Raw genomic sequence first — 26,809 nt, 5'->3', positions numbered from 1 at the left:
TTTAAAGCCTCTAAACTTGTACATTAGGAGTAGTTTAAAGCCTCTAACCTTGTATATGAGCAGCAGCTTTGCGTCCTGTCCAGGTGTGGAGTACAGGTAATACTCAGGCAGCGACCAGGAGTTCTTGTGGCAGTAAAACTCCAGCAGGCTGACGGCGGAGGAGAGCTGGCTGGGCTTCACAGAGTGCAGGCTGGCCGGGGAGAGGGCCATGCCGGGGAGGAAGGGGAACACACACCGCTCCGGGTCCCCGGCTCCGACTGGGACAGACAAACACACACACAATTATTCATTCATTCAGTGTCATTCATTCAATTATTCATTCATTCAGTGTCTCCTGCTAACTGAATTCTCCCAGGGCTCGCAGCCAGTTGCTCACCACCGAATTGGAAATTGGGTGTTTCAGAACCTTTCCATTGAAATGACATTATTGTCACTTTGTAATGACATTTTTAAATTGTTGTTTACATTCTAGCAGCCAATGCTATCACTAGAAAGATTTGTGTCTCAGAAATAAACAGAATTCTGCACAGTCAGACTTTGTTGTTATTGAACTTTTCTTTATTACATCGTATCGTGGTCATATCGACTCGTGAACCCCATATCGCGTATTGAATCGTATCGTGAGATAAGGATATCGTCCCATCCTTACAAACCTAGCAGTGTTTTTTGTATTTTTGGGGCCGACAGACTGACTTATACTAGACTAAAATACAATTTAGTTAGAAGGCGAACTCTCTACTCCCACAGTCGCTCGTGTTTGATTTTTCTCAGTCGCAAACGTCTATGTCGACATGGTCATACTACCAGACAGGTAACACAAGGTCATGTAATAGTTCCCACACCTAGAACTTGTGCAATGCAAAGAACGGTTTTGTACAGAGGTACGTCTTATTGGAATATTCTACCATGTTCCCTAAAAAATAAACCAACTCCCAAAACTTGTTTTAAAAAGCACTTAAAAAAGTGGATTCTTTTAAGAGAAGTGACCTACGGTATCTACTGTTGTCTGGTGTTTGACTGTATGTCTTTTGGTCTTGTTGTTTTCCTGGTGTGGACCTTCATAGTTATCTTGTTTTGTTTACTCTGTCCTGTTGCGTTTGTTTCCATTCTGCGTCTGAGTGCTTTCCTTCCTGGTGGTAACGGAGTTTTGTTTTGTTAAATTCAATTTTTATTTTGTTTTCTCTGTTTATTGTTAGTATTATTATCATTGTTGTTGTTATTGGAGTGATTTTGAGAGTGTTCTGTGAGGGTATGGGGGGATCTGAGGGGAGCTGGGTGGGTGTGAGGGGAATCTGGGTTTTGGGTGAGAGGTATGAGGGTCGTGTTGTTGACTGTTCTGTGTATGTAGTGTGTTGATGTGTTTTGTTTTATGTGTGGACCCCAGGAAGAATAGTTGCTAATCCGAATAAACAAACAAACAAACAAACTTTTAGGAGCAAACGTGAGTGAAGTGCTGACACCGTCGACTCCTGGCCACACACAGGAGCCGCCAGTACAACCCATTGACTGTAAAAAAAAGAGTAGAGAAAGACAGTTTTATTGATGGGAGGGGCGGAGGGGCGGGACTGTGCCCGTGAAATGAACTCCCATTACTTTTACTTCCCGGAAAACACAGTATCGTTAATGATGACCTCAGATCTTTTAACAATCCCGCCGCCTCCGCTCAATAAAACCGCCTTTCTCTCCCTGATTGATGTCCCGTTGGTTTTAGACTACCTGCTCACTCATTGTAAGTCACTCTGGATAAAAGCGTGGGCTAAATGCCTGCAAATGTACAATGTAAAATGTCTTGTTCACTTCTCCCACACACACACACACACACACACACACACACAGATGTAGGAAGTACAGAACGACTCACAAACATTCAGATTTACTGAGAGGAGACGAGTCGGACTGATGGGAGCAGTCAACAAACACTGATTGCATCCTTGTGTATCCGGAAAGAGTGGATAGAAATTATTCACAAGCAAGCACACACACACACACACATGCACACACACGCACGCACACACACACACACACTCAATGCTTTGGAGAAGGCTGATTTGAAGACAAGATTTCAAAATATGAAGACAACACAAACAGTGACCCAATCAGCTATTCAGACAGACAGGATGCCAGAAATACAGACAGGTAGACAGGCAGACAGACAGGTAGCTAAAAACATAAGCAGGTAAGCAGGTAGAAGGAAAACAAACAGGACAATCAGAGAAACAGACAGACAGACAATTAGAGAAACAGGCAGGCAGAAAGACAGGATAGACAGGTAGCTAGAAATATAAGCAGGTAAGCAGGTAGAAGGAAGACAACAGGACAATCAATCAGAGAAACAGACAGACACACAGACAGACAGATTATCAGAGAAACAGACAGACAGACAGACAGACAGACAGACGGGACAGATCATTAGAGAAACAGACAGATGATCACAGAAACAGACAGACAGACAGACAGGACAGATCATTAGAGAAACAGACAGATAATCAGAGAAACAGACAGACAGACAGACAGACAGACAGACGGGACAGATCATTAGAGAAACAGACAGACAGACAGACAGACAGACAGACAGACGGGACAGATCATTAGAGAAACAGACAGATAATCAGAGAAACAGACAGAGAGACAGACAGACAGACAGACAGACGGGACAGATCATTAGAGAAACTGACAGACAGACAGACAGACAGACAGACAGACGGGACAGATCATTAGAGAAACAGACAGATGATCAGAGAAACTGACAGACAGACAGACAGACAGACGGGACAGATCATTAGAGAAACAGACAGATGATCAGAGAAACAGACAGACAGACAGACAGACAGACGGGACAGATCATTAGAGAAACAGACAGATAATCAGAGAAACCAACAGACAGACGGGACAGCAAATTACAGAAACAGAAAGAGAGACAATCAGTGAAACAGAGACAGACAGAACAGATAATCCGAGATACAAGCAGACAGACAGATGGGACAAATAATCAGAGAAACAGACGAACAGACAGATAATCAGAGAAACAGACAGACAGACAGAGAGACAGACAGATAATCAGAGAAACAGACAGACAGACAGACAGATAATCAGAGAAACACACTGACATACAGATAATCAGAGAAGCAGATAGACAGGACAGATAATCACAAACAGACAGACAGATGGGACAGATAATCAGAGAAACAGAGACAGACAAGGCAGTGAACGCACATCAGTTTCTTGCCTCAAAGTTTGTGTCAGTTACACTGTCAGTGTGTCATGTTCTTCGGTCTCTGGTATCTAATGAGAGCATCAGGAGCAGAACAGGGCCGTCACCAGTTATCTGTCTCACTCTGTGTCTGTTACAGCCCCAGTGTCAGCGCTTCATTAACGCCGCACACATTAAAGCAGCAGCGACACAATTTGATCGTCTCCGCTCCGCTCTCTCTCTCTCTCTCCATCACTCACTCCCCAAATCTCTCCCCATATCTCCCTCCCCAAATATCTCTCAAATTGCTTTCGCTCACCCCCAAGTCTCTCGTCCAACTTTCCCTCTCTTTTCGCTCTCTTTTCCAGAGTGTCCATTCAATTATTTATATGCAAATGTCAGTCTGACTTTATGGAAATTTTGAAAGAATTTTGTAAAAAGCAAATTCCTCAATACTGGAAAGGTTTTTACACTCACTTGAGACAGAAACGTTTTTTGTTGATAAAGAAACTACCAATAAATAGAAATAGCAACGCATCTGTCGAAGAAATAATATCCTGGATATTCACACAACGTGGGTAGAAATGTCAGATATTGGTAGGAAACATTAAAACGAGAGCTGAATGAAAAACAAAGACATAGACTTGATTAGTATGCAGGATTTAATGAGTTTGAGTCTGATGAAAGGTTTTGATTCAAGGACCAAACATTACCTGCAGCTCTAAGACACCTTGTACACAAATCTAGTTTGGACCAAACTCTCTTAAGAAATTAACTGCAGCCTCTACGATTTTGAGATTGCAGAAGTTCATATTGCAATTTAAATTTTCTTTTGATTAATTGATTAATAGCTCTAGTAAGAAATATTAAAACTTAGACATAAGGTCTGTCTGTAAAATATCTATCGTCACAACCTCCCAGAAATGTGGCTCTCATGTAGAGAGACACACACACACACACACACACACACACACTCAATGCAGTGCTTGGAGAAGGTTTCAAGATTTCAAAACATGAAGACAACACAAACAGCGATCCAATCAGCTATTCAGACAGACAGGATGCCAGAAATACAGACAGGCGGACAGACAGGTAGCTAAAAACATAAGCAGGTAAGCAGGTAGAAGTTTTAATATTTCTAAGTTTTAATATTTCTTACTAGAGCTGAACAATTAATCAAAAGAAAATTTAAATTGCAATATGAACTTCTGCAATCTCAAAATCGTAGAGGCTACAGTTAATTTCTTAAGAGAGAGTTTGGTCCATTTGTTTTGGTGGATTTGTGAACTGAAGTTTTAGAGCTGCAGGTAGTCTTTGGTCCATGAATCAAAACCTTTCATCAGACTCAAACTCAGTAAATCCTGCACACGCCCTTTGTCTTTCAGCAGCATGAAATATCACCGACATTAGCAGACACCAAACAAGCGGCACTTGAGCTGCCTAATGTCCTGTCATAATCACCGTGATGTATTACACATAACCAGTTATGCTAATGATGTCATTAATTAAGCTAATGAAATGACATATTTCTATGTCGACATGCTTGTTTTCCCATAACACATGGGTGGTATTAAAAGGAACTCCGTATCCTAAGGCATTTTAAGTTGTAGCAGTTTCAAGAAAATTAGTTTTTCCTCATTAACATGCAAATTCATGCAGCAAGGGGCTCCAAAATCGAATCAGATCGGCTACACTATAGGGGGAACCTGTGGTAAAATGATGGAGTTTCCATCATGTGTTGTTCTTTAGTTATGTTCACAAGAACAGTCAGACTCACAGAACCACCATGATGACAAAAAGTAAAAATCATAAAAAGAAACTCTATCAATTCTGGAAAGACTCTCTACATTTTTCTTGTGGATGTGTTTTATCTATGGTCCCAGCTAATGGAAACACACATAATTCTCATTTTATGTTTCACGTAATTTCAAGATCATGATCAAATTAATTGCGATACCTTGGGATAATTACCGTAAACAAATGAGATCATGATTGGGACGACTGGCCTCCTCTATCTCACAGCAGTAGTATTGTTAGTTCTAGTGCTTCTCCACATTAAGACTACATTTCCCATCAGCCCCGTTGCTTCCTGCCCCTATAGCTCATCTCTCTCTTTCCAGCTCTCCTTCTCTTTCCATCCCTCCTTAAATCTTCCTCTGCATCCGTCCCTTCATAAATCTCTCCCTCCCTAACCCTCTCTCTCTGTTTCTATCTCCGTCTCTCCCTCTCTAAATCTCTCTCACTCGTTCCCTCCCTCCCTCCCTCCCTCCCTCCCTCCCTATCGGTCTTGTTTCTCTGGAAGTAGCAGCAGTGTGTCTCTCTCCGTCTCTCCCTCCCTAAATCTCATTTTCTCTTTTCTCACTGCCTCTTTAAATCTCCTTTTCACTCCCCCTCTAAATCTCTCTCACACACTCCCACTTCCTAAATCTTTGTCTTCCTCCATCTCTCCCTCCCTAAATCTCACTACCTCTCTTTCCAACTCCCTCCCTGAATCTCTGTCTTCGTCCCTCTATCCAATCTTTCTCTCCCTCCTTAAAATCACTCATCTGTCTACTCTCTCTCTCTCATCTATCCATTCTCAGATCTATTCCTCTATCTCTCCCTTCCTACATCTATTCCTTTCTCTCAGGTCCTCTCTCTGTACTTGCTTTGTTTTACTCTCTCTCTCTCTCTCTCTCTCTCTCTCTCCCCATATCGTAGTAGTAGCAGCTAACTGCTATGACATCTTCCTTCCCTTATAAATATTTCACAGTCCATCTTTTGGTCGGAGTTAACTCTGGAACTTTTCTCATTTTCAGACATGTCCGCGGGCGTTACGAGCTGGATTTTTTTTTTTTGCTCCATCACCAGATTATTATCATGGCCATATCAATATATGAATGAGACTTCATGAATCTGGCTTGTACTGGATAAAACAAGCCCCAAACCAGGCCAACACTCAAAGGAAAAACACTGTAAAAAAGCCATGATATCGAATTAAAAAATAAAGAAACAAAAAAAATACAAATGCTTTTACTAGTAGTTTGAAAAAACATGTCTGCAGGCTTTCCTCTGGCTTTTAGAGAGGCTTTAAGTGTAAATAATACAAGGGAGGGGGGAATTGCAGAGTGATATGGATTTTTAAAAGGAACACAGACGAGGCGACACTGGAAGCCAGTCAGAACGTATTAAAAAGAAAGGCTACTATTGGAATTAATTAAGAAGCCAGATACTAGGAAGAGATATCATGGATTTTCTTGTACTTGGAGAAAAACAGTGTATTTTACTATGCTGGGGCCAGGCTACATTGATTCATTTGGTGGTCGTGATTGGATTTAGTTTGGTTTTAGTGTGGCAGTTGGGAATATTATTTTGGAAGAAGCAGTGCAATGAGGGAAACTGCACTCCACTAAGGCAGAAAAATCCCTTGGCAAGAAAGGTTTTCGAGAGCAAATCCTAGGTAGAAGTCAAAAAGCGGGCAGCTAAGATAAGCTAAGACCAGGCAAAACTGATTCTTAAGGTGGCCATGCTTGAAACTCAGCTTAGCGTTAAGGTTTGTAAGATATACTGAAGAAAAGCAGTGAAGCTGTTAGAGGAAACTTTTACTAAAGCAGAGAAAACCATGAAATGGCAGATATGAGAAGCCGAGACTTGTCTGAATTTATTCTTGCGGAGGTCATGCCGGGAACCAGGTTCAGGATTGAGGTTAAAATGATGCTTTCTATTGAAGGAAGCAGTAAAACTGTTGGGGGGAATATCCAAGACAGAGAAACCTCTTAAAAGGGCAAATAAGGAAAACTAAGGCCAGACTAAACCGCTTAGTAATTGAATGAGCACCAAGTCTGACAGCTGTCAAGGATTTCTATTTGTTTTTACTCTCTTGAAATTTCAGCGCGAACAAAAGGAACTGTGTAGTGATTAGATTAAGCATGAAGAGGGCAACGGCATTTGTTCTCCATTTGAAAGCACATGGCTGTAACTGCAGTGAGGAGACAGCAGAGGAGATTAGATGAGCTTGTCCTGAGGTTCCCTATCATTGTCTAGGTCTTTGTAAGGGCGGCCAGTCAATCCAAATCTAACAAGTAGACAAATCCACAGCCTTTGTTCAGTATCTGTGTGTCTGTAATGAATCCTACAGGGCAGCCAAATCGTAAGGAACTAAGTTTGTAGTCGACGGGCCACACTTTCACTACTTTCCAGTGGTGGAAGAAGTACTGAGATCTTTTACTTCAGTAAAAGTAGCAATACAACAATGTAAAGATACTCCATTACAAGTAAAAGTCCTGCATTCAAAATCTTACTTAAGTAAAAGTACATAAGTATTGGCAGCAAAATGTACTTAGAATATCAATGTAAACGTACTCATTATGCAAACTGTCCCCATTTAGAGAGTTATATTTTTCATAAATTATTGGAATATTAATACTGATTTATTGACATACATGTACATGTAAGCAGCATTTTAAAGTTGTCGACGTGAAGCTAATCTTAACAATTTAGCTATACTTTTGGGTAGTCTAATCTATAACAATGCTATTTTATAGTTATTTTATAAAGATGATCAAATGTTTTAAATATAAAATATTGATCTGGAAAGTAACTAGTAAATATAGCTGTGAAATAAATGTAATGGAGTAAAAAGTACAATATTTCCCTCTACAATGTAGTGGAGTATAAGTACAAAGTAGTATAAAATGGAAATACTCAAGTAAAGTACAAGTACCTCAAAATTGTACTGAAGTACAGTACTTGAGTAAATGTACTCAGTTACTTTCCACCACTGCTACTTTCCCAGGCAACTATATTTTTTAGAATATAATGGGACCTGAAAATGTTGGTTCCCTGCTAAAGTGATGGTAGACTAACATAACATCCATTGTCAAACTTTAGCAGCATTGCGGTGGCTGGTGGTAATTTCCCACCCTGGAACCCATCCTGATAACAACATTTTGTCCTAATAACATCTAACTTCTAACTAACTTCATATTTGTTAATGACATTTGGACACCGCAAGATGATAAAAACATAGCTCACTCACAACTCACGCACACACAAAGCTCACGCGAGGTTTGGGAACGCGGAAGCTGAACACAATCAGAGAACGATCGCATGGCGTCAGAGGACTTGTATTATGCTGCAGCTGTGGAGTAACTTTATGGTCATTTTTTTGCCCTTTTTGAAGCCTAAAGCAGTGATTCTCAACCTTTTTCATATTAAGGACCCCTAATTTAGTCAACATTAGGGCCACAGACCCCCATATGATCTGATTTTGTCTCTTGGACCCAAATCTGAGAATATTTTTATTGTCAGATATGATTTTGTCCAGAATTCCATGACTGTCTGTATTGTAGGTAGAGAGATAACAGAGAAACTATGATCAAAACAGTCATTCTTCTACATTCTCTAATGGTATTAACTTCTTGTAAATGAAATAATGCTGAAGTTTAACAATTCATCAATTTGCTGGGGACCCCCTGGCACCCCCTCAAGGACCCCCTGGTGGTCCCCGGACCCCACGTTGAGAACCACTTGCCCTAAAGGACCGGCCTCTCATCTGATTTTTGCACTGGCACGAGCATGAGCGGATAACGACCGAATTTAAAACGTTTTGGGTGAACCGTCCTTCCCTCACCTCCTCCCGCTCCTATGTAGAAGGGGCTCCCCAGGCGCGGCGGCAGGGACAGCGGCCTCAGCGGCGGGCACCCGTCCATGGCGCCTCCTCCTCCTCCTCCCATCACGCCTCCGTCGCCCCCCCGCAGGAGGAACGCCCCGTCGCCGTAGCCGCCCGCGTCGCTCCCCGCGTATCCCCTGCCGACGCCCCTCCTGCCGGCGACGCTCCCCTCCTTGCTCCCGGCCGGCTTGGCCAGTGCGACCTCCACGGCGGCCCCGTCGATCACGGCGCCGTCCAGCAGGCGCAGCGCGGCCACGGCGTCCTCGCGGCAGCGGTAGTGGACGAAGGCGTAGTCGCTGAGCTTCTTGACGCGCTCCACGGCGCCCGGCTTGAAGCGGGAGAACTCCTGCCGGAGGGTCTCCTCGCTGGTGGCCAGCATCAGGTTGCGCACCTGGAGGGGAGGAGAGAGGAGGGGAACACACACACACACACACACACACACACAAACATACACATTTGTATTATTGTTATTAATTGTTAATATTTGGGAAGTCATTTCACTCATTAAGCTCATTTCTTAAACCTTAACCCTCACCCATAACATGACACAGCTGGAAGAGAGCGGGGACAACACACACACATACACACACACACACACACACACACACCTCTTTTTGGTATTATAAATCAAAGGCCATCCCACTGACTTAATTTATTTCCCAAATCCATAACATTAACCTTAACCCCAGTAATATTACACTTGGAGGAGAGGAGGGGAAGACACCACACACACACACACACACACACACACACACACACACACACACACACACACACACACACACACACACACACACACACACACACACACACACACACACACACACTTACTTTTATTAGGTTTGGGAGGACAACCCATTGACTTGTTTCCTAAAGCTAACCTCCAGCATTAACCTTAACCCTGACCAATAATATGACACACCTGGAGGGGAGCAGGGGACCTCACACACACACACACTCTCACACACACATACCTTTGCATTATCACACTTCTAATGCTAATAACTTTTGTCTGTGGCAGGTAGGTAGACAGACACACATAAACACAACAACATCAAAACAAATCTGATCCCAGTGCTTGCAACTTCAGCTGGAACACGATGGGCTTGTCTGCACTGTCTGCTGTAATTTCCTTTCTCTGGTGTTCATATCAAATAACAACACATGAAGAAATAGCTGAATATGAGCATCAGTCCAGGCTGCGGTTTGCCCTCAGTTCATTTTGTTTTGCTAGGCCTGAGGAACTGCTGGCTATCAGATGTCAACATCCGTCTCTGTATACCCATAAAACGTTGTGTTTTGATGTTGTTTATTGCAGTTGGTTCAGATCAAACCCTGCAATAAATACTCTAGAGTTCAAATAAACCGCTTCAAACATGCTTGATGTGAACTAGAGCTGAACAAATAATTGAAAAAAAAGGAAATCAAAATCGCAATATGAACTGGATTTTTAGAGCTGCAGGTAGTCTTTGATCCGTGAATCAAAACCTTTCATAAGACTCAAACTCAGTAAATCCTGCACATTGACATCTATGTTTTTTTTAACGAAATCACTTTCCTTTAAACAATTTTAAAGTTCTAAAAAATGTATGACATGAAAAACTTGTGATATGAATCGATATGCGTGTGAACGCACCCTAAATCACAAAGGAACTGTCTAACTTGGAGTACTTCATGCTATAGATCAGTGGTTCTCAACGTGGGGTCCGGGGACCACCAGGGGTCCTTGAGGGGATTCCAGGGGTCCCCAGCAAATTGTGTGTCAAGTGTTAAACTTCACCCCATTAGAGAATGTAGAAGAATGACTGTTTTGATCATAGTTTCTCTGTTATCTCTCTGCCTACAATACAGATAGTCACAGGATTCTGGACAAAATCATATCTAACAATAAAAATATTCTCAGATGTGGGTCCGAGAGATCTCATCAAATGGAGGTCTGTGGCCCTAATGTGGACTATTAAGGGTCCTTGATATGAAAACGGTTGAGAATCACTGCTATAGATCCTTGGCCAGTGGTTTTATCGTCCTGTGTCATTGTCAATCAGCATTAGCACAAAACCTGCCGTGGGTTTGATTCCTTCTTGGGCCACACACGTTAAAAATATATTCACTCAAGGAACTGTGCGGCACTTTGGGTAAACACGTCCACCAAGCGGGCATGTGTGAAATCTGTGCTCGCTGTCCTGAGGTCCCATCTCAGTCTCGCAGTGTAAAAGGCTCCTCAGTAATTGATCCCCTGGAGAGCTCGGCCCTCCTGTGCGTCTCCTCCCCGCCGTTCCTCTCTCTCTCTGCCTTTGATCTGAACAAGCCTTGTGAATATTTTAGAGGGCTATTCTAAAAAGGTGACCTTTGGCTACGGCGCTGCAACAAAGGATAGGAGATCAGAGCGGCCGGGCGTTTTGGGCCCGCGATGGGAACGCGTGGGCTGACCCACGCGATCTGGAATTGAAGGTTTTCAAAAGATTTCACACTGCGGGCTGAATTCCAACTTTTTGAAGACACAAACCGCAGGACTCAAACACTGATCTGCTATGTCAAACACAGCTCATGTTATTATTGCTTATGATTAGGGACGGGGCGACGTGCTTATCTCACGCTAGGATTCAATAGAACCACGATACGATGTAGTAAATAAAAGTTCAATGACCACAACTGACTGTGCAGAATTATGTTTAAATCTTTCTAGCGATGCCATCGGCTGCTAGAATGTAAACAACAATTTAAAAATGTCATCTCACTTGTGATTACTACAGCAGAATAACATGGAGCTAGTATCACCATTCATTTTTCTGCATTTTTGTATTGCGATATATTGTATTTCAATATATCGTCCCACTCCTACTTAAGATATGAAGACAATAAGATAAGATACAAACCCTCATTTCAACCCTCAAACTTATTATAATATATACATAAATATACACTGAATGTACAAAATATTAGGGGCATCTTCCTAATATCGAGTTGCAGCCCCTTTGCACAAGCCACAGTTTCAGTTGCCTCAAAGATTCAAAATCCTCTAATTGGTCTGCTTCTCTTCTCCGATCGATACAGATTTAATAATTGATCATGGCTATTACGTGGATTCACCTCATGAAAAGAGTAAGTGTACCTAATATTTTGTATATTCAGTGTGGATTTTTAATGGTAAATCTATTTTCTGTTGTGAGAACCAGCAGAGAACTGGGTGTTATTTGTGAGGGCTTTTCAAAACCACACACACACACACACACACACACACACAAAGACAGACACACACACATACGTATAGGACTCTGACGCGCTGCATGGTCTCCTCGTCCACGTCTTTCTCAGGCTCCGCCCAGTCGACCTGGATGGAGTGACCCCACAGCTGGAAGGTTCCTGATAGACACACACACACACACACACACACGCACACACACACATACAAATACAGAGAAACACAGAGAAACAGAGATAAGCAGACATGACCTAAATAGTGTGGTGCACAACAGGCAGATGTGACAGTAGAGACACATGATTTCCTACAGAACTGGATGACTGTCTCTGCTGCAGGTGGGAGATAACTAAGGTGTCCATTTTAGGACATCCTCAGCCGCCTTTGTCATTCGTAGAAGTACTTTGTCAGTTTTAGATGGATTTGCGTCAGGTTTAGCTGTCTTTTGTCAGACTCAGGCTGCGTTCACACATAGCGTTTTTTGATGTGGAAAAAGTGCTGCCTGGAGCGCTGTTTGTGAGGACGTCACCTGACGTTAGCTGAGCAGCTGCTATCTCACTAACCAGCTGGTTAGCTCTTCCAGCAGACAAAACAGTGCTGTGCAACAAGCAAAGGCTTACCAGATATTTCCAATACATGTCCAGAATAATCCATACTGCCTTTATGATCGCTGTTGCGGTAACGGGAATTCACTTATTGCAACGTCCAATTTCTCCACCGGCACTTTCACTTTCTCCATATTTGTTGTTGCTATGGGAAACGGCCAGCGTCTCTGTGATCGCGATTGGTCGGCTGGGGAAAAAAACGGTTCACGTCACCCGCCGCTTTTCTGAAAAGTTGAACGTTTCTCAACTTTTGAAAGCGCTCCGCTCTGATGAAAAAAAAAAAAAAACACAGAGCAGCCGCTTCCCATTGCTTTTAATGAGAAAAGGACTCTGGCGGTTGGGGAAAAAACGCTATGTGTGAACGCAGCCTTAGATGGACTTCCATCTTACTCCAAACTACATCTAAGTTTGACAAAAGACAGCTAAACCTGATGCAGACGCATGTCAAAAGCGGCTGAGGATGTCCTAAAATGGCCGTAGATAAAGGAGTGAAGAGAGTGAAACAGTCATTCCGATATCATTCTCTAACCGTCTTATCCTCATACGAAAAAACAGTGAACTCCTCTTCATTTCACTGGGGACACGAACCCCCCTCCAGGACCCCTGGGGGTCCCTGTACCTCATTTTGGGAACCACTGTCTTGACTTTAATTGGGTCACACGCCTGTGGAGTAAAACAGTGAGGGGTGGGAGAAAAACAGAAACCACCAGACCGATGCTGCTTCATTTTGCTTGTGGCATCCTTCGTTCTGGTCCTGTTCGGTTCTAAAAATCTAGTTGGGGTGGTTGGATGGGGAAAGAGCCTGGTGAAAACTGCAATCCATCAACTGCTGTGGCTGGTAGGTGGAAAAAGTTCGTTCAACAGAAGTGAGTTTCAATGAACCCCAAGGGTGACATTACATCTACTCAGTTTGGGCCCCAGGCAGGAAAAGTCAAAGAAGCCGTGTTTTTATAGAAATCCAAAATCACCAAGTCCTGTGTTCTACTTCCCTCTACTGGACAGTCACAGAAACTGTCCGGTTCAGTTATACACACATACTGTATGCATAGGGTGTAGACAGAGGATAGATGTACTATAAGCAAATTAAGTGATGACTGAAAGAGAGGAAAACACAGAGGAATTGAAGAGAAAGTGGGGAGAAAGAGGAGAGTGAAAAGGGGAGAAAGACCTTCAAGAAGACTAGCAAAGAAAAAGACAGAGACAAAGTGACCTGGAGAGACAAAAAGAGGGGAGAGAAAAAGAGACCGAGACAGAGACAGAGACAGAGAGAGAGAGAGAGAGAGAGGCCCAGTGTACCAGGTATAAGCTTCCTCCTGGCCATGGCTGCAGCTTTGTGGGATTCGTACTCGACGAAGGCAAAGCCTCGGTTTCTGCTCTTGTCTGTGGAGCTGGGATAGACGATCACATCGACCACCCCCTCCGTCACCTGGCGCACACACACACACACACACATACCCAAACACAGAGAGTGTCGTGGATGAATGCATGAGCACAGTTTTATAAATCCTAAACTCGTACATCCACTGTAACTACCATTGTTAATGTAGAGACTGCAGAACCACGCCTTGTAGACTATGTGCTTAATCACTGCAATCAAGTTTACCTACATACGATAACAGATGTTGTTAGTGTTAGCGGGGAGAAGAGAGGAGTGTGTGTTTTACAGGTGGGTTGTACTTTTGACTACAGTCTAGAGGAAGCCTTCCTTAGTTAGTCAAGTAGCAGCCTCTTGTGTCCTCTGTTACAGTTGTCGCCTATTAGTGTTCATATTTAGAAAGAGAAAAATGTATCCGCACACTTCTGTCAGATGCAAAAGTACTATTTAATTAGCTAAGCTTTCGGTCAATGAACCTTCATCAGAGCATGCTCTTCTGCATCTGACAGAAGTAGTGTTATGCCTTAGCTTCCGGCACCTTCACTTTTGGGTGTGCGGTTTATTTTGTTTCATTGCTCATATTTAGTGGCCTAAAATGAACGATACATTTTCTGTCGATCAAATCATTGATTACTCAACTAATCGTTACAGCACTAGAAGCTCTTGTTCTCTGTTAGCAATTACTGGCAGTCACCATATATGGAGGAGGTGCTGTTTTTTGTAGCCTTACATGCCATTTGTTTTCTTGATGTGTGATTTTGCTAGACATCCAAGTTGAGGTCCAGCCATTGTTCTTTGTTCCTATTATTATATCTAATCAAGTTGATGTTTCCAAGTGGATATAAATGAAAGATTGGCATGTGTGTGTACCTTCTTCATCTCCTCCAGGATCTCGTCCTTCCTCTTGTCTTTGGGGATGGAGCCGATGAAGAGGCGGCAGTTGTCCAGACTCACACACACTCCGATGAACTTCCCTGGACGGATCTCATAGTTGTCCAACAACTGGATGGCTCTCTGAGCCGCTTCTCTGCAGGGGACGGGAGAGGAGAGGAGAGGAGAGGAGAGGAGAGGAGAGGAGAGGAGGGTTAATGGAGGGGTGTGTGCGTGCGTGTTTGTTTGTGTGTGTTAAGGATGGGCACAAAGTCCTGGTGGCTCAGTGGTCTAAGGTGCGTACCATGTAAACACGATATCCTGGGTTAGAATCTGGTCCAAGACCTTTGTCACATGTCACCCCCCTGTCTGTTTCTACTTCAAACTATCAAATAAAGGACAGGCACAAGTAGTTGAATATATGCTGAAATCCACTTTTGACATCCAGATATTTTTTTAAAGAATGTATAACGCACAGTAATCATTAAAATCATTCCTTACTTTCAGTCAAATAAAAAGCAAAGTCCTGCCTAAAATACACTGGTTAACGGTCCCTTTTCAAAAAAATGACGGCTAATGATATTTATTTTTGGTGATGTCAGTAGTTCCTTCAAAAGAACTAGACTCAAACATACTGCAGTGAGCTAGGGTGATTTTTTTCCTGTTTCTTTTAAATCTGACCAGGCCTAAAGGTGTAATTTTCATTGAAACTTTCTTTAGCTGTTAGCCGTTGTCTACTGCAAATGGACCAGTTATGGGGAACATACTGTATAATAATAGGGTTGATTTTGACTATTTTGACTATTCGAGCTAATCAACTCTTAACACTCTGTGATCTGTTGAAAAAACTTTAAAATGCCCATCCTGAGTGTGTAAAAGAGAGAGAAAAATCATTTTTAGAAATAAAATAATATTATTATACTGCATCAGTTAATGCACACATAACACACACACACACACACACACGCCCCACCTGTTGGTGTACATGACGAAGGCGTAGCCCCGGTTCTCTCCGCTGAACTCCATCATGAGTCTGAACTCGTAGATCCTGCCGGCGTTCTCGAACACAGGAACCAGCTCGTCCTCGTACATGTCTCTGGGAATCTTACCCACAAACACCTCACAGCCCCGGGGCGGGGGGGCGCCCTCCCAACCTGCATACACACACACGGTCGACAAAGAGTTTAGTTTAGTTTAGTTAATTTAGTTTACCTAGTTTGTTTATAGTTTGTTTTTAGTTGAACTATTTCAACTATTTCATTACACAAAGTGCAATTTGACCAATAACCAACATTTGTCAGCTTCTACTTTTAAATGTTATTTTTGTTATTTAATAGCTAATTTAAACGTCACCGTGTTTTGTTCTGTTGTCATGTGGATTCTAATCTATTTTACCCAGCTAATTTGTTTGGGCTGTCATCTGCGTTTGTTGTTTGTTTCTTTGTATCATCTGAGGTGAGATGTTTCCTTAAGCCCCTTGTTTTTTTATTTTATCTCACCTGTACAAACTGCTATTTTCCATTCTTTATGTTTTATCACTTCACTAATATCTGTAGTCTTCTTCTAGCTGACTACAGATATCGCCGGGGGCTTATGTAATCAAGAATGTACTATTTGGGTTTATTACTCCCTCAGATGCAACGGGAATTCCCAGCAGACACCATCAGATGGCTGGTTGTAAATGAGATTATGTACACATTTGTGATTTCCAAAACATTTTGGATAGGCTATGTCTCATGTTACATAACTTTTACAGGCCTATAAAATACAATTTTCAAATTCCATGACTATTACATGACAGTGCAATCTCAATCATTATTTGCCAGCATCCATGTTCAAATAGGTTCTTTTTGTTTATTTAATAGCCAACTTGAATATGCCAAGCCTTGTTTTGGCCGACTGCAGCTGTCACTGGGGCCTTATGTAATCAGGAGGTTTGTTATTTGGATTGTTTCCCCCTCGTAACAGGAGTTCTCCTCAGACAGGCCTGGCATCAATCAGCTGGCTGGTTGAAAAGAAATATCTACATACATTTGTTATATCCAAAACTTTTTTTGAATGTGAGCCAACTTTGATAGGCCTGATGAACACAATTTTTTAAATTCAATCTAAAAACAGAAAACAGTGGCTCCCAGGTGTGAATTGTGTGGAACTGAATATGGAGTGTGTGTGCTCCACCAACCTTCCTTGTTAAAAAAAAGTACTTTGACATGACAAATTACAGCCCACTATTTTTATGTTGATTCTGGTTCTCGTTGGTATACTGCCTACCTCCATGGCTATAAAATATGCCTTTGTATCATGGCCTTCACACACACACACACACACACACACTCGCACACACACACACCTGGAGGCGGTCCACCGTACTTCCTCTGTCCGTTCTCCTGCACCATGCTGTAGCCCGTCTTCTCCATCAGAGCGAGCAGCGCCGCCTCGCTGGGGCGGGACTCCAGCCGGCCGTCGTCACACAGCGGCGGGCTGACTTCTCCAGAGTCTCCATCCATGGCTTCGTCTCGCTCTCCGTCACAATCTGTCCATATTGTGGGGGTAAACATGCTAATGTTGACATGCTTGCCTTCCCTGGCATTGTCCGCCAATGGCTGCTGTTGCACCTGAATTTCCCCAAGGGGATCAGTAAAGTGCTATCTTATCTTATCTTCCTTGTTTCTGCATCTATGTCATATGGAAAAGATGGTAGATACCAGCTTCCTACTTGGTAATGCAGTTGATGTCAGCTTTCAGATGGTAAGTATTACTTGGTAAATGAGGGTTTGGGATGGACTCCAGTTTCTCAGACTTTCTCATTTCTGACGTCACCAATGAGAAAATATCTGCTTTCAAGTGTGGCCAATGATTCATTCATTTTAAATCAAGCTAACACACTGAACATTAACTCTTAAAACGCTATGGCAGGACACAACTATCTACAACTACTTGCTGGATCTTTTTAGGGTGATTTGAACTTCCGTTGACAAACATTTGGTTTGCTGTAAAACATAAAATCTGTATGTATCTAAGTGTAAATAGGGTAAGCACGTAAAAGCTCAGAATAATTATCAGGAGCTACTAAATCTACAGAAAGCTTCTTTCATCACGATTGATCCAAATTGATCCAAACCCCCCAAATTGATCCAAACCGTCCCATTTAATAAGATTTTGTCCAAAGGAACCCCATAATGTTAGCTATAATGATTTATTGTCTGTAACTTACTTAACATTAACCAGTTGGGGTACGTTAATAATAACAGTGCAAAGAGAGAAATCTATGATCAACACACTTATCCTAATACTTAACGTTAACGCTACTGTAATTGTGCTAATGTCTAGAGAGTGAAATAAAAGTTCAATCAAACTATTCATCATTTTTCTGTTGAACAATTTTCATTTTCTGTGGACCTCTGGAAGTCCCCCGACCCCACTTTGAGACCCACTGAGCAATAGCACCAGTTAGCTAACGTTACAACGGCGGGAAATTAGCATAGCAGCTACCGTTGGCTGCACTAGCTATCAAGCTAGCGAACTCCGTAATGTTAGCCGGTAACGGTAACGGGAAAACCGTATTTCTAGCTAACGGTTTGCTTCTGTGACCCAAAACGAAAACTTACCCAGTCTGCCTTTATTTTCTCCCAGTAAAACGTTTTCTTTGTAGTAGAAGTTGTGCCTCAAGTTCTATAAGTTGATTAATGTTTTTTTTTTTACAACATTCCCTCAGAAAAAAAATCTTACCTAGAAACAAGTGGTCCACTCGTCGCAGTCTTCAAATCAACTCGTCGAGATTATGATTGACAGCAAGGTGATTCCCATTGAGCCAATCAGCATGTTTATCTAGGGCACGGAGGGCGGGATAATATTGCCCTTGTGAAAAGAATGTGGTTAATTTATGTTAATTAAATTCGTTTACGATTATAAATACTACATATGTGGGCTCGAGAGGGAGGGGACTTAAGGGAGGCGGGTTTGTTATGTATAAAAAATAAATAAATAAATAAATAAAAAAAAAACAAAAAAAAAACAAAGTGGATCTTTTTCATGTATATATGCTTTCAAATCCTAAATAAAAACACAATAAAAAAAAATAATAATTCTATAATAATTTAATCAAATACGTAAATAAGTTTCACTATAGCTGTTTGAAATCTAATGTTTTAAGTATTGCTTGATTTGTGAATTTCCTCACCCCATTTTGTAAGTTTGCTTTGAAAAATAAAATATTTTTTTAATATTATGATTATAATAGCATAGAATAATTCTTAATCCAGTAAATTACACAAAATCAAGAATTTCATAAAAATACTTTCTTTATTACATAGTCATAATTTAAATTTTTTACAGATTATGCTTATTTAAAATTTCCATAATCACAGATTGTTCCAGATCGGCCTCCAAAAAGACAAGAAACATCCTCATCTTAATTGAAAGCTAATACACTCATTTCAGCTCACTAATCATTTCTACATTTCCTCCTGTCCCCCGGTATAATTGTGTTCCAACATTACATCACATTATAAGGTGCATGGCATTGGATAAGTCTAATTCCTGGCCTAAACTAGTCCAGCTCGGTCCCATTTCAGTGTTTTTAGCCAATCTCCCATACATTTTACATGTTCACTCTCCTCCATTCATCTTGTGTGTGTGTGTGTGTGTGTGTGTGTGTGTGTGTGTGTGTGATATCTAGGAGGCCATCCAGATGAGGAAGGGCAGCAGGACAGCCAGCAGGGCGGAGCCGATGGACAGAGTTCTGAGGTAGAGGAGAAGACACGCCCCCAACACCGCCGTCGCCTTGGCAACGCGCCGACTCAGCAGCAGCTTCCTCACTGTCTTACAGAACTGGAGGGGGGAGAGAGAAGAGAGAGGAGAAAGAGAGAGGGAGAGAGAGAGAGGTGAGAGAGAGGTGAGAGAGAGGAGAGAGAGAGGTGAGAGAGAGGAGAGAGGTGAGAGAGAGGAGAGAGGGAGAGAGAGAGGGAAAGAGATGAGAGAGGAGAAAGAGAGAGGGAGAGAGAGAGGTGAGAGAGAGGAGAGAGGGAGAGAGATGAGAGAGGAGAAAGAGAGAGGGAGAGAGAGAGAGGTGAGAGAGAGGTGAGAGAGAGGTGAGAGAGAGGAGAGAGGGAGGGAGAGAGAGAGGGAAAGAGATGAGAGAGGAGAAAGAGAGAGGGAGAGAGAGAGAGGAGAGAGGGAGAGAGAGAGAGAGAGAGAGAGAGAGATGAGACAGCAGGTGAGAGAGGTGAGAGAGTGAGGAGAGAGCGAGATAGGTGAGAGAGAGAGAGAGAGAGAGAAGAGGAGAGAGAGATGAGACAGGAGAGAGAGAGAGAAAGAAAGAGAGAAGAGAGGGAGAGAGATGAGAGAGAGGAGAGAGGGAGGGAGAGAGAGGAGAGAGCGAGATAGGTGAGAGAGAGAGAGAGAGAGAGAGATGAGACAGGAGAGAGAGAAAGAGAGAGAGAAGAGAGGGAGAGAGATGAGAGAGTGGAGAGAGGGAGGGAGAGAGGGATAGAGAGAGACAGAGAGAGAGTGAGAGAGGAGAGAGAGAGAGAGATAGCAAATGTATTTACACACAAATAAATAAAATCCATGCATGAACTGTACAGGTTCAATACCAGTCCTGTTTCAGAGATCAAAGTCAGAACCACACATGTCCACTAGATGGGGCAGTTGTACTGTCTGATTAACTTCCATTGACATTTTACATTTCAGGCACTGAGAGCCACTTAGAACGAGTGCAGCAGTACAATAAGCTTCAGTTCCTACATCACCATCAGTACAAGCAACCAACAAAGGTCAGAGGTCAGAGGTCAGAGGTCAGAGGTCACAGCACCCAGACAACAGATGGGATAGACTGTGAGCCTAGGATGGTCGTGTATGATAGAGAAGTTCTAGGAAAAGAAATGAAAGCAGGGAGAAATGGTAAAGTTTTTGCTTTTTACAAGACAGGAGCAAGTAGAGGAGGAAGGACTCACTAGATCTTTTCATCTATCTATCTATCTATCTATCTATCTATCTATCTATCTATCTATCTATCTATCGATTTTCCTCAACCCATAGAAGAGCATGTAATCCTTCAACTAAAGTGAAAAAATGAAAATCTCCAAAATTGGAGTTACCAAAGTTTTCCAATCAGTTTTTTTATTATACATTTTTTATTATTATTATTTTTTACATTTTATCCTCCCAATCACTGTTGCTAACTTGGTGACTACTTGTTGACTTATCAGACTTTATTTCTCAATAGTGACACAAGCAATAAAGCTTTTTTCCAAACAAGGACAGAACAATATTTGTGTTGACTCCCAAAGCATTTTGGGGACAAATTGGTCCAGTCTGATTTCTATTTGCGCTCCTTGCTTGTCTAATCTAAAGAGGTCTGATGACAATATTAATGAATTTGTATCTCCAAAATGTCAACTTTTCGATTACAAAGGAAAGTGCTTCATTTTTAGCTTGATGACGATGCATTTTTTGACTTTATAGCGGTCGGAGGATTTTCTCAGCCCGTAGAGAAGCATGTCATCCTTCAGCTAAAGTGAAAAATCACCCAAATTAGAGCTACGCAAATTGATGCATGATGTCATGTGACTTTCTGAGCTACTCTCCTGCAACACTGCTCCCATATATTCATTCCTCTGCTCCCAGACTTTCCACTTTAGGAGCTGCTGTGCTCCCAGTCTGCCCGCATACCAACCTGCTTACCTGCCTATCCCCATTTAGTTTTGCCCTTCCCGTCTCTCCCCTCCTTCCTCCTCCTCTCTCTCTCTCTTTCCCCTCTCTCTCTCTCTCTCTCTCTCCACCCTCCTCCTCGTTTAGCTCCGTCCAGCCACCCGCTTTAAAACCCTCTCCCACATCAGCGCCGTCTTGTTTACGACGTTCTTTCACAATTACACCTTCTCACGCTTCTAATCGCACAGTCCAATGAAAGTTCCAATGCCATTACAGTGAAACAATCATTCGCAGCGGCCAAACAATGACGCTCACACAATAGAGCTTTCATTGGCTCTGTTGCTGCAACAGGGAGGCTTAACCCTATTAAACAGCGACCCGGCTCCGCTCTCTGATCAGCATTAATCTGCAGGCAGTAAACGGAGGCCACACAGCTAAAGGTCAGCTGGCGGTGCTGGAGCTGCTTTCTGGGAAAATCTATGACAGAGAGCAAGAGATGGAGTCATGCAAAGGAGGCAGATCCACTGTGTGTGTGTGGCTCTCTGTGTATGTGTGTGTGTGCTTTTGAATGCGCTTTATCCAGTGTTGGGAAATACTACTAGAAGTAACTTGTAACCTTACAGTTCCACAGCTAAAAGTACTAAAAGTCGCAGCTAGTACTATTAAAGTAACTACATTGTTACTGCACTTTCCATTCACATTACAAACATGACTTATATTAAAAGTGACTTATTACATAACAATGTATTAGAAACAAGGAGAAAAAGAAGCCAGTGATTTAAAGACAGCTAAACATGCAGCTTTAACTACGTGTTAAACGAGCTTAGAATTAAGAAATCCATAAGTCTGAAAAGTATGTTAAGTTAAGCAATTCAAATGTAATTTAAAGAATAGCCTACAGTAATCCATTGGACTATGATACTGGCTACAATTTAAATAGGTAAATAGTAATCTGCAACAGGTTACATTTTGAAATTAACCTTTTCAACCCCAGTCAGCCCCAATCCTGATTATATCCATCAGACCATGCAGATGAAGGCCCACCATTGCCCATTATTTAATACATCTTGTTCTAGTCTCTTTTTGTCATTAATGCCCATAGGAAAATTCCCTTATAGCAATACCTGTGCCAACATCACAGGATGAATTCATGCCTGAGTTAAACCTCAGTGGGCGGAGCCAAAGAGTCATATCTTCTCAGAGTTAGCTCACTCGAATGGCAAAGAAGAAACTCTGGTCAAAATATAAATAAAACAAATATAAATCACTTATTTGTACCATTCATTCATGATCATGGCATCATGATGGTGAAGGTCAGCAGCTAGCTAACTAACTTACCTAGATATCTATAGGCTAGTATGGCTAGTTTGAACTTGGAAGGTCAGCTACCTAACTAGCTAACCTAGATAATTTAGTATGGATAGATTATTGAAGTAGTAGTAACAGCGTTAGGCTTCATAATATTAGCTTCCTCCTCTCTTACCTCTTGTCTTTTTCACTGAGCTTCAGTTTAATGTTACTTAGCCAGAAAAACAAGTTATTTGTCTGCAGAGAAGCTCTGCCTCCAAAAAATGTTTCTGTTACTAAAACTCCAATCTGTGTAGATTTGTTGTACTGTTTCTGACAATGATTATTCTTCTGCTTTAGTATAGGTCTATGTGTTTACATGCTGTGAGCTCTGTCCTTAAACCAGTCAGAGTGACTGTGATTTACCTGGAAGGTCTGGAAGCTCATGACAGTGCCGTAGCGACAGTACATGACAAAGTGTTCACAGTTGTACCACAGCAGGCTGTAGGTGACGGAGCCTTGCAGCTTCTCCGCCCTCCTGGCCACCTCCTCTCCCTGCAGGGGAGGACGGCTGCACACCTGGCCCATTGGAACCAATGGGGAGGTTAGGAAACTGGAGACACAGTACTCCAAAGAATGCAAAGACAGTCAGAACATTGCTGTTACTACTAAGCTACTACTGCTACCTCTATTAGTAGGCTACTACTACGACTACTATTGCCACTACTACTTGTAGGCCTACTACTACTACTACTACTGCTAATGCTACTACTGCTACCACTGTTAGTACTACTACTACTACTACTACTATTACTAACACTACTACTACCACTACAACTACCACCACCGTTACTGCATTTTGAATGTTGCATCGCACTGTGTGAGTCAATCGTGGAAAAAGTATTCAAATCCTTTACTTAAGTAAAAGTATCAATACAATAATGGAAAAATACTTAATTCAAAGTAAAAGTCCTGCATTGAAAATCTTCAGTGAAAGTATAGAAGTATATCAAAAGTTAAAATCTTCATTCTTTCAGGGTGTTAAATTATTGAAGCATTAACCTGTTAGAAGTATTGTAATGTTGTCAGTCTAACTGCTCCATATACTGTTGGGGAGTTTAAACTTTAACAATGCAACACATTTTATGAGCTTATCGTATGTTTTGCGTGTAAAACCTTATTCTGCAAAGTAACTAGTAACTCCAGCCGTCAGATAAATGTAGTGGAGGAAAAAGTACAAGATTTCCGTCTGAAATGTAGTGGAGGAAAAGTAGAAAGTCTCACAGAATGGAAATACTCAAGTAAAGTACCAATACCACAAAATTGTACTCAAGAACAGTCTCAGCCTTACCTTATCCATCTTGTTAACCAGAATCTCAGATCCGTAGGCGAAGTCCTCCACAGAGTCGACCCTCACACTGGCACACTGCAGAGACCAGAGAGGAGTTGGGTTACGTTTCCACCTGGAACTTATCTTCTTTTCCTGGTATTTAGTCGTGAGGTTGCACTCATGACTTGATTACTGACAGGCAGAAGCCCCCGGGGCCCCCAGACCACCAAGGGCCCCGAAAGACCTGGTTTCACATGTTGCTGACTTTGTAGTTCAAAGCTGCTCCAAGCAAGATTTTTATGCAAATATACACCTGTCTTAGATCGATGAAAGGATGCACCTACCCAGTATTTGTTTGTGGTGCTAAACCAAAGTCATATAGTTTCAACATCAAGTACCCAAAGGTAAGCAAGTTGACCAATCTCAATTTCACCAATTTATTTTGGCTATGTCAACAAACATGCTAACATTTTGGCAAAGTGGCCTTCAGCAGAGCAGATCTTCTTAGGTTAGATCTTCTTAGGTTAGATCTTCTTTGGTTAGATCTTCTTTGGTTAGATTTTCTTAGGTTAGATTTTCTTAGGTTAGATTTTCTTAGGTTAGATCTTCTTTGGTTAGATCTTCTTTGGTTAGATTTTCTTAGGTTAGATCTTCTTAGGTTAGATCTTTTTAGATTAGATATTCCTAGGTTACATCTTCCTAGGTTAGATCTTCTTAGATTAGATCTTCTTAGATTAGATCTTCCTAGGTTAGATCTTCCTAGGTTAGATCTTCTTAGATTAGATCTTCCTAGGTTAGCTCTTCCTAGTTTAGATCTTCTTAGATTAGATCTTCTTAGTTTAGATCTTCTTAGATTAGATCTTTTTAGGTTATCTTTTTCCTCTATTGTCTCTCTGGTATCTGTAAATTTGCCTTCTCATCACAAATGTGCCTACTATCACACAGCTAACTTCAGTAGTTGTAAATTATGTATTTTGTTAACCCTATCTGATGGGATTGGACACCTGCTACTGTACCTTGGCCAGAACTCCCAGTATGAGTCTGTTGTTGGTGACCATCTGCTTGATTCGCCACTGGTCGTTAGAGAAGACAGGCAGGATGTCTGGGATGAAATGAGCTACTCTGAAGAGGAGAGGAGAGAAGGGGAGGAAGAGAGAGGAGAGGAGAGGAGAGGAGAGGAGAAGAGAGGAGAGGAGGGGAGGAGAGGAGAGGAGAGGAGAGGAGGAGAGAGGAGAGGAGAGATGAAAACAGAATCACTTCTATATTTTCAAATCAAACACAAGCCGAATGAAATGTAATTTTTCGGGATCAGTTAATGACAGTAAGTAACATCCATATCATCCATGTCCAACATATTACAGCTTTTGCAGTGTAGTTTTACAGTGTAAACTGACTGAAAAGGATTCTTCAAAGTAGTGAACATACATCAGGATCAAGAACAGATGAAAACAAGAAGCTCTTATTAGCATCTTTGACCAATCAGGTCGCTTTGCTGAAGCCATCTGTTGTATGAAGGTGTATATATTATATTGACTATATATATAAGTGGGTATCATCTTTTTAAAACCTACTTTCATGTAAAGGCCTTCTCTTAGTGCTTATTTGAACTTATTTTACTCTATTTGAATATATTTTATTTCTATTATTTATTGCATTCCATTTCTTTGTATTCCTTCTTTTAGATGGTGTTCTTTTCTATTTTTTAAGTCTTTTATCTCATATGTTTTATTGACTTTTTAAACTCGAAAAAAATGTTCTCCTAAAGCACTCGGTTTTGAAAAGTGATTTATAAAAAAAGATCATTATTATTATTATCATTATTGTTATTATTATTGTTAGTACAGGACAGTCTGATCCATCCAGACTCACCTGCCTCCTCCCAGGTAAATCCCAAAATGGGTGAACAAGGTCCGGGGGACTTCCAGCAGATCTCCCCTCTGGAACATCAAGTCATACTCACTTTCTGTAGCCTTCCCCTTCTGTCTCTCTCTCTCCCGCTGTTTCTCTTTCTCTTTCTCTCTCTCCCCCTCTCTCTCTCTCTGGTCGTCCCTCTGGACTGTGATGAAGAGGAGAGCGAGGAGCTGCAGGGGAAACATGATGGTGTAAAAGGGAAGGAGAGAGAGAGAGAGGGAGTAGCGGTCACCTCACTGATGGTTTTATTCTCTGGGTGGGAGGGGCTGAGAGAGAGAGAGAGAGAGAGAGAGGGGATTAGGAAATGGCACTAAGCCTGATCCAGGGTCAGACTTTTGTATTTTGGCCACCTACAGCTAAAGGCCATGATACAGGAGTGACATTTTGCAGATGTGCAAATTTTGTTCAACTGGCAGAGGAAAGGTCTACTACCTACATCTACTGTCCAATCAGATCAATAGAGAGGTGGGACATATGCGGTGTCTCTTATAAACAATAAATACTGTATGTGCTATCGGGATATATCAGAAAAACGGATTTGCTACTTGGAAATTTCACATGAACGCCCTCCAAAGTCGGATAATTACGACAGAAAGTTATAATAATAATAATAATAACTTTATTTGTATAGCACTTTTCTAAAAACAATGTTTACAAAGTGCTTTACATACAATAGCAGTTATGTGAAACTACCACAATGAATGATAGAAAAATAAAAATAAATGTAAAAATATATGTATA

The 26,809-nt window shown here is 41.7% G+C and overlaps 2 protein-coding genes across 3 annotated transcripts in view; both read right to left on the bottom strand.

The window, feature by feature from the left end:
• The window catches only part of rbm46 (RNA binding motif protein 46), a 28,978-nt gene extending 11,657 nt beyond the window's left edge, over positions 1-17,321 (bottom strand). The window contains exons 1-7 of the mRNA XM_071544897.1: positions 17,240-17,321; positions 15,863-16,043; positions 14,890-15,046; positions 13,941-14,070; positions 12,106-12,203; positions 8,802-9,231; positions 49-251 (exon numbers count right to left, since the gene is read on the bottom strand). Coding sequence (XP_071400998.1) covers positions 49-251; positions 8,802-9,231; positions 12,106-12,203; positions 13,941-14,070; positions 14,890-15,046; positions 15,863-16,043; positions 17,240-17,306 — 1,266 coding nt within the window. The 5' untranslated portion in view covers positions 17,307-17,321. The remainder of the gene's footprint in view (positions 1-48; positions 252-8,801; positions 9,232-12,105; positions 12,204-13,940; positions 14,071-14,889; positions 15,047-15,862; positions 16,044-17,239) is intronic.
• Positions 17,322-19,563: 2,242 nt separating this feature from the next.
• On the bottom strand, positions 19,564-26,253 carry LOC139665883 (lecithin retinol acyltransferase-like). 2 transcript variants are annotated; one of them, XM_071544899.1, is made up of 6 exons: positions 26,215-26,253; positions 26,027-26,136; positions 25,174-25,279; positions 24,179-24,253; positions 23,254-23,406; positions 19,564-19,719 (listed from the first exon to the last, which is right to left on the bottom strand). In XM_071544899.1, the coding sequence occupies exons 1-6, from the start codon at positions 26,251-26,253 to the stop codon at positions 19,564-19,566; spliced, it is 639 nt and encodes a 212-aa protein (XP_071401000.1). The 2 variants fall into 2 exon arrangements, with proteins under 2 accessions (XP_071401000.1, XP_071400999.1); XM_071544898.1 differs by having other exon boundaries at positions 26,027-26,253.
• Positions 26,254-26,809: the final 556 nt, after the last annotated feature.

Source organism: Centroberyx affinis, unplaced genomic scaffold (genome assembly GCF_046629955.1).
Source record: "Centroberyx affinis isolate AG114_WGS23_722 - 3 ecotype Tasmania unplaced genomic scaffold, CSIRO-AGI_Caff_v1 ptg004733l_1, whole genome shotgun sequence".
Lineage (NCBI taxonomy): Eukaryota > Metazoa > Chordata > Actinopteri > Beryciformes > Berycidae > Centroberyx > Centroberyx affinis.
This window is presented reverse-complemented; position numbering and strand designations above follow the sequence as displayed.